Genomic DNA, 12,346 nt, shown 5'->3' with positions numbered 1-12,346 from the left:
ACTAACTTTCATTGAGGAATCATTAGATGGAGAAGGAGTTGTGGAAAGAAAGGTAACAATACATAGCCTTTAATTTTAAGGTAAACGTAAAACTCTGTTAAAGAGGTTCTGTGCTTTCATCCAGCTGGATCTAAGGTCAGTTGAGGTCATAAATGAAGCATAAGAAAAATAATAGTGTGGATAGACAGGCCGGGTAGCTGGGGGTGCACTGTAGAGGTATCCTAATTGTTAATCTGCATGCAGTGGTTTTATTGTATTCCTACAGTCATACACCCAGTATACTTAATTGGCTAATGAATACATGTTCATTGTCTTCATGTTCTAAGAAACTTCAGAAACTGCATACAAAACGTTGTAGTCCGGGCAATGTATTTTAAAATACCTCCCCAGAGAGCTTAAAATAAGACTTCTCTAAATTTTTTCCCAAGTGCTAGAATGAACTTTGATACACTTTTAAGTCATACCCACTGGTTCTTGCTCCTCCTGCTCATGGAAGGAAGATTAAGTTTGATCATTAAGGAAAGATAGAGTCCAGTCCCTTAAGTTCTCATTTTCTTAGAGTTCACATTTTGTAAGAAATCTAAATAAATCTTGTCAGTAAGGCCTGACACAAGTATCACGGTTGACTAGTGAATACAAACACTAGATAAATGTAACAAGAAAATTTAATTTCGTACAATCAATTCCATTCAACAAACACTTAAGTGCCTACAATTGTCATGATTCTGTATTGGATACAATGGCATATACAAGCACTAGTAGGACACAGCTGTTCTAGTATTTAGCATAGAAGAGGACTGTAGATTGTTCAGCTTCTTTCAGACATGGAAAGACAGATTACATTTTGTTCAGGTCTAATCCCTCAGAGGTTCCCCAAACACAATCAAATCAGCTGTTCATTTGCATGGATGCCGTGAAGGTTGGAAATAAGAAAACATGGACTGAGCTAATTTCACTGTCATTAGGAATAGGTTATAGTTGGCTGTCACGGTATACAGACATGGATGTAAGATTAAATAGAAAAGTGAGGTGACAATATAGAAGGGAAGGGAAGACATCAAATATAATAGAGATAAAAGAAAGTTCAAACAAAAAAGGAACGTGCAACTTTTGATTTCCTGAGGTCTCAGGTAGTGGTAGGCAAATCACGATTCAGTTTTAGCTGCTTGGGAAAATTAGATGAATTTTAAAAGGGGGACGGTGGGTGTGGAGAAAGAAGAAAAGAAAAAGAACAAAATGCTGATTATAGTTCCTAGAAAAACTGGGAAACATTACTCATTCTGACCACATAATGGATTGTTTAACAAAGAAAACTGTATCTTAAGCTTTGTATACCTAAAGATTTGTTTATTGGGTAAGTAATCACTTTCAAATGAAATAGGTACCTTCCATTTCAGAGAATCTCTTAGCAACTACAGCTTTTCATTTCGTAGCATAAATTGTTCCCTTGGTTGTGGTAGGTTTGGCAAACGCTTTAGTCTAGGCCAGGATTTTGTCATTCTGTAAATTCATGATTCAAAAATTCTAGTATTGTCAAACTTTTTTTGTTTTATGCTCCAACATCATCCCAAATCCCATGAAGAAAAATCATTCTGTTTTTGATAAATAGATAAAGTAGGATATTTTTAAGAACATAGTGAGTGAAGTTTTTAATTTGAGTGCAGTTAAATTGGGCTAATTCTTTTTTCGGGTTTACCAGTTAGTCAGCATATAGGAACATGGCAAGTTGTTGGTGGATCAAAGCAGAGATGATTGGCAGATGAGGACACACTGATTATCATGTCTCATTGGTAACGTGTAAAGTGAGAGCGTTTCCTTTCATAAACAGAGTAATGGAAGTGCAAGGCATTATTGGCCATTTATTTTATTGTGTTGGTACATATGCTCTTCTGTACCCCATTAGATTTTTAAACTGACCATTTACGCGCCTAGTGGGAGCTGATAAGTAAGTAGTGAGGAATTTTGCAACCCAATGATGTACTGGTAATTTGAAACTGGCCATGGTAGGAGTATTTACATAACAGAAATCCGTGAGTGCTACCAATCAGGACTTTTGTCCTGTTTTGTTTTGTCTTTTTTTTTCGGAGAGCTGGTTGTTGATTATTTACCAGGACGCCACCCTTGCTATTGCTCTACACCTACTCACCATGTGGCCTGGACCCTGGTTTTACGCGTTCTTCTAACATGTAGACTTGCTCCCCTTAGTTTAGGGTCTTTGCCCTTGCTATTCTCTGTCTGGATGGCCGTCTTTTGGATTTCCATAAGGCTGGTTCCTTCTTATCATTCAGGTTTCACTCCAAATGTCACCTTTCCAGAGGGGGTTTCCAAGTCTATCTTAATTGAAGGACCATCATAGGTGACTCAACATCAACCTTAGCTCTGCAACCTAGAACAGTGCCTTTAAAGTTATGTGCTCGTGTATCAGTTAGCTTGTATCTGGTTGCAAGACACAGAAAACCAAACAGTAAAGCGTGTATTTGTCTCGTAGGCAGGAATCACGGGGTGGCACACTTAAAGGCTAGTACAACAGCTCAGTGATGACGTCAAGGGCTGGGCTCCTTTCTTTTTCCTGCTCCACCTTCCTTAACATGTGAAGGTTCTTTGCATGATCACAAACTGGGGAAAGAGGAAGGGCGCAAAGACCAAATTGCTGAAGGCATATGTTAGCAGTTTGTCCATTTAAAAAGCCTTCTGGGACACAAACTGAGGGGTTGGGGGGGGGGGATGGGCTAGCCCGGTGATGCATATTGAGGAGGGCACGTATTGCATGGTGCTATGCGCAAATAGTGAATCATGGAACACTACATCAAAGACTAATGATGTACTGTATGGAGACTAACATAACATTAAAAAAAATAATAATACTAATAAATAAAATAAAAAAAATTAAAAACCTTCCTAGAAGCCATACCCAATGACTTTACAATTAGAACAATTGGCCAAATGACAGGAGTCTGGAAAGAGAAGAATGTTTGCTTTCCAGCTTTTGTAGTAGAAGGAAAGGGACATGAGGGCTTTAGATGGCTTTCGAGTAGATAATTCATATTGTTTGTACGGTACCCAATAAATGTTTATGGAATTAGTGAACAATATGCTTCAAATGACCCAGCTCCATCTTCATCCAAGTTCCAGATGGAGATGAGTCATAGGTCAGATTCTGCAGTCTAAATGTCAGTCAAGTTAATAAAAATTCATCATTAAGGAAAAAGAAAATGATAATTGGGTTATTCCAGATCACTGGAAGCTCATGCCACTTAAGTTTCAGTATTTTCTTGTTTTGGGTTGTAATGTCCAACCTACCTTATAGGAAATCTTTCCAAAATAGGCTATCTTACTATCAACAGATAGTTGATGATTTGATCATTTTTCAATAATCAAAATATGTTATCGGGGCACTTGGGTTGCTCAGTTGGTTAAGTGCTCAACTTTCAGTTTTGGCTTAGGTCATGCTTTTGGATTTGTAGGATTGAGCCCTGTGTCGGGCTCTATGCTTAGTGTGGAGTCTGCTTCAGATTCTCTCTCCCTCTGCCTCACTGTCTCTCTCTCTCTCAAATAAATAAATAAATAAAATCTTTAAAAAATATATTATCAGTATAAACACATTGATTATACCATAGTGTTATCACTGTTTGCCCCAGCTTACAATGGTCCATGATGCTGTATTAAATTTTTTTTTGCCATACCTTTATTGTTTTATTTCTAATCCCTTTTCTGTGGCAGGATAGAGAAAATAAATAAAAGCATGGCCACTGGAGTCAAACACATATGGTTTTGGATCCTGGCCCTATCATTTACTAGTTGTATTGCCTTGAGCCAGATAATTCATCTTTCTGAGACTTAGTTATTTGTTATTTTTCTTTAACTACACAGTGGAAACAATAGTAATTCTTTTATATATTGGTGAGGATTTTGCAAAATGATATAAACAGAGTAAATAAGCACTGAATAGATGATGACCTCACCTTGTTATGGATCTCATATTAAACTATTAATAGTAACCTAAAGAGTCTATCTGTGATCTGCTTCCTGCATCATCCCTGTCTGAGAGGACTACTAAAAGAGCAGATTTCAAGCTTTAACACTCAACATCTTTTTTTAAATCTCAATTTTTAATAATAAAGAGTCCAGACTTAAATTTTTATGTTGACTAAAATTTGAGAACCACTGCTTTCAGCCCTCAAGCAAGGATTTGTTGATCAGATTAATTTAATCTCTGTTAATGATCTTGGAGAAGTGCTGGGAATGATTTTAAGAATATGGATTCCTGAGTCACATCTCAATATAGCCCAGACTCTCCATTGCTGAGATTCAAGCCTTAACTTTACAACTTATTGTTTCCCTGGGGAAGTCATTTCAACTCTATTGGTCACAGTTTCCTTTTCTGTAAAATGGGGATAATAATAGTACCTACCTCATAGTGCTGTTAAGAGGAGTAAAATGTTTAAATCAGTGCCATACCAAATACTGGGTATAACAGCTATTACTATTATAAGTAGCATTGCTATTAAGATCCCTGGGGTGTACGTTGAGATTCCATATCTGTGTTTCTCATTATGGCCACACATATAATCACTGAGGAGCTCTGAAGATCCTGATGTCAAGGCTATACCCTGGAACAATGAAATCAGAAATATATGTAGGTAGGATCTAGGTATGTGGTTTTATTTTTTTCCAGTGTTCCCAGGTGATGACAATGGGTAGCCAAGACTGAAAACCACTCCTCCCTGCCATTTAAAAGCTCTCCAGGTGATTCTGGTGATCAGACAATATTACCTGAGAGAGGTATACTGGCAAATGGAATAGGGGTTAATCTTTATTGAGGGAGGAAAGATTAAGAGCTGAGCCTCCGACCAGGAAAGCCTGCAGAGCGTAGCGCTATTATAAAAGTACTGAATGCTGAAGGCAAAAACTGCTAAAAGAAAAGCTGTGAATGGAAAAAAATAAAAGGCACAGGGTTTAGAATCACTTAGATCTGGACTCCAGGCTCCGATCTCCTGTTTGTTAATGAGGTACTTAAAACTCTATAGGAGCCTCAATTTTCTCATTGCAAAATGTAAATATTTACTACCACATAAAGGTTGTTGTAAGGATAAAACGGGTTAAAGATGCATACAATACCCCCTACTTCATAGACGGTAAATGTTTATTGTTATTGTTGCGTTTAGAAGTGAGGATTAATGAAGGGCTAAAATTAACAACACAGGAAACAACAGATGTTGGTGAGGATATGGAGAACAGGAACCCTCTTACACAGTTGGTGGAAAATGCAAACTGGTGCAGCCACTCTGGAAAAGAGTATGGAGGTTCCTCAAAAAGTTAAAAATAGAACTACCGTACAATTCAGGAATTGCACAACTAGGTATTTACCCCAAAATACAAAAATACGAATTCAAAGGGATACATGCCCCCTGATGTTTATAGCAGCCCCATCTACAATAGCCACATGAAGGAAAGAGCCCAAATGTCCATCAACTGATGAATGGATAAAGAAGATGTGGTATATATATGTACACACACTCACACTCACACACACGAATATTACTCAGCCGTAAAAAGGAATGAAATCTTGCCATTTGCAACAACGTGGATGGAACTCAAGAGTGTTATGCTAAGCGAAATAAGTCAGAGAAAGATAAATACCATATAATTTCATTCATACGTGGAATTAAAGAAACAAAACAAATGAACATGGGGGGGGAAAGAGAGGCAAACCAAGAAACAGACCCTTAACTATAGAGAACAAACATGGTTACGGGAGGGGAAGTGGAGGGGGGAGTGGGGGAAATGCATTAAATAGGTGATGGACATTAAGGAGGGCACTTGTGATGAGCATGGATGTTGTATGTAAGGGATAAGTCACTAAATTCTGTACCTGGAAGAAAAGACTGTAATAACATTATTTGGTGACATGTTAACTACACTTACTGCATGAGCACTGAGTAGTGTATAGCATTCTTGAATCAGGCTGCTGTATGCCTGAAACCAACAGCACACTGTATGTTAATATTTCAATATTAATATATTAATATTAATTAATTAATACTAATATTAATATATTTCAATATAAATTATATTAGTAATATATATTAAAATAAAGAAGTTAGGATGAATGAGATCCAGGATATGAGAAAGAGTGAGGGGGTAAGGGTAATATGCCAGCATTTGCTTAGATAATGGGATAAATGGTAGAGGGATGAACCTGAGAGTTGGCAGGCCAGAGGAGGGGTCGGTTTCAGGAAAATATTCTGAGATCTTCTTGTTTTCATTGTTTGTCTGGAAGCCTTCCTAGTCCTTATCTAATAATATACCTCCTAGGATGAGCTAAACTAGTAAGCCCAAACTTCTGTATTAGTAACCAGGTTTGGGAGAATAGTTTCATGAAATAAGTGCAAGAGATTCTGAATAAGAAGCTTGAAGGGGACTCAGAGATAAAGTACGCACACTATTGCATTGGTTTCAAGAACAAGTATTTTGCTGGCTCCGAGGCTGCTTTTGTTCCCTTCCAGATCTTGGCCTTGCAGGTTTCGGGTACTTTTATGGAGCTGAAGGGAATCAGAATTCCATTGAAAACTCCAGTCTCATCCAGTTTATTACTCACCAGCCCTGCAGCACCAGCCAGGTCTAGGGTGGCAGCACATGATTTCTCCCACTTTTGGTCCTTAGATTTCTTTTGGCTTTTACCAACTGCTGTATATCCCATGACCTCATCCTGCTCGATTTCTCTTGGGTGGGTTCCAGCAAGATGGTTCAGTCTCCAGTGGGCTCTGCTTTCCAGTTCTCTCCCTCTGATCAGATAGGCATAGAGGGCAAGCAGGCCACCAAGTCCGTTGCCTGTGCAACCAGGAAAGATTCTAGTCTCCCTTCTTGCAGTCACCCCCGGTAGCTACCACTGGTTCTATTGGGAATCTCCTCGGTGGATAGAAGAGAACCAAAGACTTAGCATTTTGACCCAACTTAATGACATAACACTTCTCCATGAGTTTTCTTTCCTCTCACAATTACCTCTTAATAAGGACTGGAAGAAGCCTATGGTGTAATGTAATAGGGCTGGCCCAGCTTTTAATAGGATGTGCCTAGTTTCTGGATGGCTTTTTTTTGAATAATATTTCTTAGCCTTGGATGGTCACAGGAATCATCTGAAAGCTTAAACAAACAAACAAACAAGCATACAAACAAAAATCCTGTTGACTGGACCCCAGTCTTAGAGATTCTGACTTAATTACTGTGGGGTAGCAGGCTGCTTTAAAGACTCTGCAGGCGATTCTGACAACAACCTTTCTAAGGAGCACTGTTTTAGAAGGGGCTAGTACTTAACACCAATTACTTTTATCCATCACCTTTTACCGGTCATTCTGAGACTCCTGGAAAAACCCCATTCAATGTTACACAGGGTATTAAAGAATAATGGAAATACGAGGATTCCTGGAATGCTGGGACCCATAGGAACCTGAAAGATCATTTTATTTACTTTCTCAACAAATGGGGTCTGTGAACCAACAACTTCGGAATCACTTGAAGTGTTTGTTTAAAAGGCCAGTTCCTAGGGGCGCCTGGGTGGTTCAGTCAGTTAAGCCTTTGCCTCCCACTCAGGTCATGATCTCAGGGTCCTGGGGCAAGCCCCGAGTGGGGTCCCTGCTTAGCGAGGAGCCTGCTTCTCCCTCTGTCCCTCCCCCTGGTTATGCTTGCTCTCTCTGTGTCAAATAAACACATAAAATCTTTAAAAAAAATAAATAAGAAGCCAATTGCTAGGCCTTATTTTCACACTTTCTGAATTAACTTCTCCAAAGTGGGGGTGGAGGGTCAAGAACATATGTTTTAATAACCTCCCCCAGGTGATCGTTAGGCACATTCATGGTTTAGAGCCATTAATCTGTATCAGAGCTTTTCAACCCTGGCTGCACATTAGAATCACACAGGGGCTATTAAAATACCCATGCCAAGTAGACCAGTGGTTCAACCTTGGCTGTACTTTAGCATCACCTGGAGGGTTTTTTGAGAGCCCCATGCCCAGGCCCTGCACTGTGCCAATCACATCAGAATCTCTGGGGTGGGACCCAAGCATCTATGCTTTTTACAACTCTCTGGGTGATATTAATCTACAGTTAAGGTTGAGAACCAGTGTTCTGAATATTCTGGTTTAATTTGGGAGGTGAGCGGGAGGGGGGAGGGAGTCTCAGGCATTAATAATTTTTCAATGAATCCCAGATAATTGTAATGTGCAGCCAAGTGTGAGAATTCCTGAGTATTCAGGTTGGAGTCATTTTCCACTTTTCTGAACTTCCCTCAGTGTGGTTTCTCAGTGGCCTTTAGCCTACAGATGCAGTCTTGCCTCCTCCCCCACACCAGACCCATGCCAGTCTTGACCAAGGAGGTCTAGTCTTGTGAGAAGTTATGTGTCCTTCTAGACACAAACCTCTAACCCCTGCTTTTCTGAGTTAGTTTCATTAATTAATCTATTACTCATTCAGTAAGTCTGTATTAAACTTCTCATATTTGTCAAGTACTCTGCATTGAAGCATGGATACAATGGCAAGTAAGATATCACTCCTGACACCTCGAGAAGCTTATAGATTTGCAAGGGTAAAGGATATACATGCAAACAGAGGCATAGCAGAAAGTAGTAATTATTACAGTGAATGAGTGAAAAGGGAACTGTGGGAAAACACAGGAGAGCAACTTAATCTGCCTTGGAGAATCAGGAAAGACATGTCTAAGGAGATGCTATTTAAGCCAAGTCTTCCCACGTGATTTAAAACACCTTCCATGATGTGATTTCTCTCTACTTCATTTCTTGCTACTCTTGCCTTGGTTTCAACTTGAGCCATACCAAACTCCTTTCAGGTCTCTGAATGCCCCACACTCTCCTGACAAGACTTAAATCTGCACTGATTTGCCTGGAACGTTCTTCCCCTTTTTCTCTACCTACACCTCCTATGTAAGACTCTGTTTAGCTATTAATTCCATGAAGAGGCCTTTCCTGGGCTCCCAAATGGTGATAAATGCCTTTGTTATACATCCATGCGCTAACCTGTAGTGATTCTTTTAAGGACATGCCCACTTTACTGCGTGTCTGTGACCCCTCGAACCTATAAATGTCATGAAAATGACAACAAGCCTCTGTGTCCTTTACCACTGTGCCCTGTGCATAGCGCAGTGCCTGGCATTACTGGATGAATTACTTAATTGTGTTCCAGGAACAGGGGATGATGTGTGCAAAGCCCTACAGGTTGGAATTCTGTGCCACATCCTAGAATAGCAAAAATGTTGGATGTCCAAAGTAAGAATGGGCAGGGAAGAGTTTTTAGAGATGAGTCAGAAGAGGTTGGTGGTTAAGGGGCTTGGATGTAACCCTACATGGTCTGAACTTCACCTTGTAGGCAGTGGGAAGCCAGAGAAGGTGTTTTGTGGGGGAGGATAATAATGAGGTTTGTCATTCAGGATAGTCACTCTGGAAGCAAAGTGGAGGATGGAATGAGCAAGAAAATGCTAATTTAAAGAACAGTTGGGAAATGTTCCAGTACTATGAGTGAAAAATAATAAAGGCTTTTCTGAAGTAATCAAACAAAAGGGCTCCATTCAAAAGGCATATTTGAGATAGAATCTTCAGCCATCACCGACTAACTGCATGTGGGGATGAATGTGAAAGATGATGCCTTTGTCTAGGTTGGAGGGCAGGCTGGATGGGGGTGCTATTCATGGAATTATGGAATATGGAAAGAGAAGAGCTAGCTTCAGGAAAAAAAAATAATGAGCTCAATTTTTTAACATGTGGAGAGTTCCACATACCTGTGGGCATCTAGTTATGCAACTTCTGTGCAGTTAGAAATGCATAAAACTCTCAGGTTGGTAACTTACTGATTGTGGATACCACTGGTATTGTCAAATTGACTTGCAGTTTATGTACTAAAAGACAAACTTTTCAAACTGGCAGTGTTGTGTTGATTTCATGATTTTTTTCTTCAGTGGCCCACAGTTGGCAATCAGTTGGCAAGGAAGAGTCTCCGTTAAAGTCACTTACTGGTTATTTTCTTTGATTAGATACATCCATGTATGCCAACCCCACCTAAATTCTGAGGAGGTAATGGTTTTATTATAGGTAGCAATGCTGTTATAGTCTTCTCATTTGATTGTGAGTTCAGAAAGGAAGTGTGCCTTATTCTTTTTGTTACATTTAGTTCCTGGTCTAATAGGAACACAAATTAGTGGATGGGTGGATGGATGGATGGATGGATGGATAAATTTATAATCTGATGGCAGGGTATGGGATGCTTTCTGGAGCTAAACACTTAGGAGCTGAAAACCTTCTATCTTCTATCTTATGCATAAATACCTAAGTGACTCTTCACTGAGCCATTGACTACAACAGGTAGAGGAGATCACTATAGGTATTTTTAAAATGGCCTTTCATCATATCATTTTTTCTTGGCAGTACAAAACCACCCTGGGAATTTTAAAGCTATGAGTATTAAAGACAATGTTTTTTGGTACATTGACCTTTGATATTGTCAAGTAAAGGAGGAGCGTTTAACTTAATTGTTACAGAAAATGCTTTTGCTTGGTACTGTCCTAGAAGCTGGTAGGTGGGTACACCATCAGATTCTTTAGAAAGATAACCTTATGGACCATAGGAAGAGGATGGAGGAGAAGAAAGATCTCTATTTGAACGGACGAGAGATGATGATGAGGGCTTAGAATAATAGAATAGCAGTTAAATGGATAGAGCCCATTAGTTAATTAATTAATTCATCAAATATTTATTCAATGTGGTTTTTTTTAAAGATTTTATTTATTTATTTGACAGAGAGAGACAGCCAGCGAGAGAGGAAACACAAGCTAGGGGAGTGGGAGAGGAAGAAGCAGGCTCCCAGTGGAGGAGCCTGACGTGGCGCTTGATCCCAGAACACCGGGATCATGGCCTGAGCCGAAGGCAGATGCTTAACGACTGTGCCACCCAGGCGCCCCTATTCACTGTGTTATACCAGACTCTGGGGATGCAAAGATGACCAAACTTAGATAAGTTGCTACCCTGTATGAGTTTATCAGTAAGTGGAAGAAATGTACACTGATCAAATCATGACATTAATAAATGTAAAATTGCAGATGTAATAAATGTAGTATGGGAAAGGAGAAGTCAGACTACAGACAGCATCTGGGAGGTAAAATTGACAGGACTTATTTGGTTATTAGGATATCAATAAAAGACATGTTTCCTAATCTTCTTTCCTGAAAGAATATTCAAACTGATTTGCGTGACAGAAATAACATAACCGAAGAAGACATATTCAGTGACGAATTGTGTAGAACAAATTAAAATGACTTTTTACCAAAAGATTAGATCAATAAGCTATGAATTTTAAGTTGCGATTTTGCAATTCATGCCACTTATTTTTCATTGCACCATTCAACTGGAATGATAGTACTTTGCTGATGAGATACGGTTGACTCTAGATCTCTCTATTTTGATTTTTTTTTTCAGATGTTGCCAGAGCAATTGAATTACTGGAAAAACTACAGGAATCTGGAGAAGTACCAGTGCACAAGCTACAATCCCTCAAAAAAGTGCTTCAGAGTGAGTTTTGTACTGCTATTCGAGAGGTATGACACTAAAATTTTAATCACTTATATTTAGCCATATGTCTTCTGAAGAGAAAACATGTCTTTTCCACACAAACAGTTAAATAGTTAAGACTGGAGCTACATCTAAGCTTTCTGTTTTTAGATCCTTTGGACAGATGATAAAATACGATTTAGTCTGCTAAATTCTTAAATTAGGTCCAGTCAGGATTTATACATTCGTATAAAACCAAGTATTAACCTTATGATACCAATGAGGTCACTGCCTCAGCAGGTAACTATCACTTACTTGTAGTCTAAGTTATTTAGTGGCCACATGAAGTCATATGGAAATTCAATTTAAAATAGTCATAATTCGTGAGGGTTGAGCTTTTCTTAAAAGAACGCTCAACTGAATCTTAGATAAATCTGGAAGAGTAACCTCCTACAGACTAGTGTTGTCCAAACATTGCTGTCTAGTGCAGTAATGGAAAATCTCTGAACAGACCGATATGCTCTTCTAACAAATCTTTGTAATGTTTTCCTTGCTAGTGGTTGCAAGAAGCCTAACATAAAACAAGTGTGTAGAAATGACTGAATTTTGTATTGACTTGTGGTGGACTTGACTAGTCCACTAATGAATTTAACTGGTTACAATAGAGGTCATTTGGGATGTATACCCCATATTCTTTTTTGAATAAAATAATATTAAGTAAGCCCATCATTTCCTCCCCATCTGGTACTAAGTAATAATTCATTACTTAGAACCTAAAGTCCATAAATCCAGCATATC

At 39.0% G+C, this 12,346-nt stretch overlaps 1 protein-coding gene across 2 annotated transcripts in view; it reads left to right on the top strand.

Annotated features, from left to right (window-relative positions):
* The window catches only part of LIN7A (lin-7 homolog A, crumbs cell polarity complex component), a 122,620-nt gene that overhangs the window by 30,993 nt on the left and 79,281 nt on the right, over positions 1-12,346 (top strand). For both annotated transcript variants that reach the window (XR_004620815.1, XM_002916775.4), the window contains exon 2: positions 11,477-11,595. Coding sequence is in view for 1 of the 2 variants with exons in the window: in XM_002916775.4 (XP_002916821.1) it covers positions 11,477-11,595 (119 nt within the window). In the remaining variant the exon portion in view is untranslated. The remainder of the gene's footprint in view (positions 1-11,476; positions 11,596-12,346) is intronic.

This window comes from Ailuropoda melanoleuca, chromosome 15, assembly GCF_002007445.2.
Source record: "Ailuropoda melanoleuca isolate Jingjing chromosome 15, ASM200744v2, whole genome shotgun sequence".
Taxonomy (NCBI): domain Eukaryota; kingdom Metazoa; phylum Chordata; class Mammalia; order Carnivora; family Ursidae; genus Ailuropoda; species Ailuropoda melanoleuca.
Note: the sequence above shows the minus strand (reverse complement) of the source record. Positions and strands in the feature narration are given on the sequence as shown.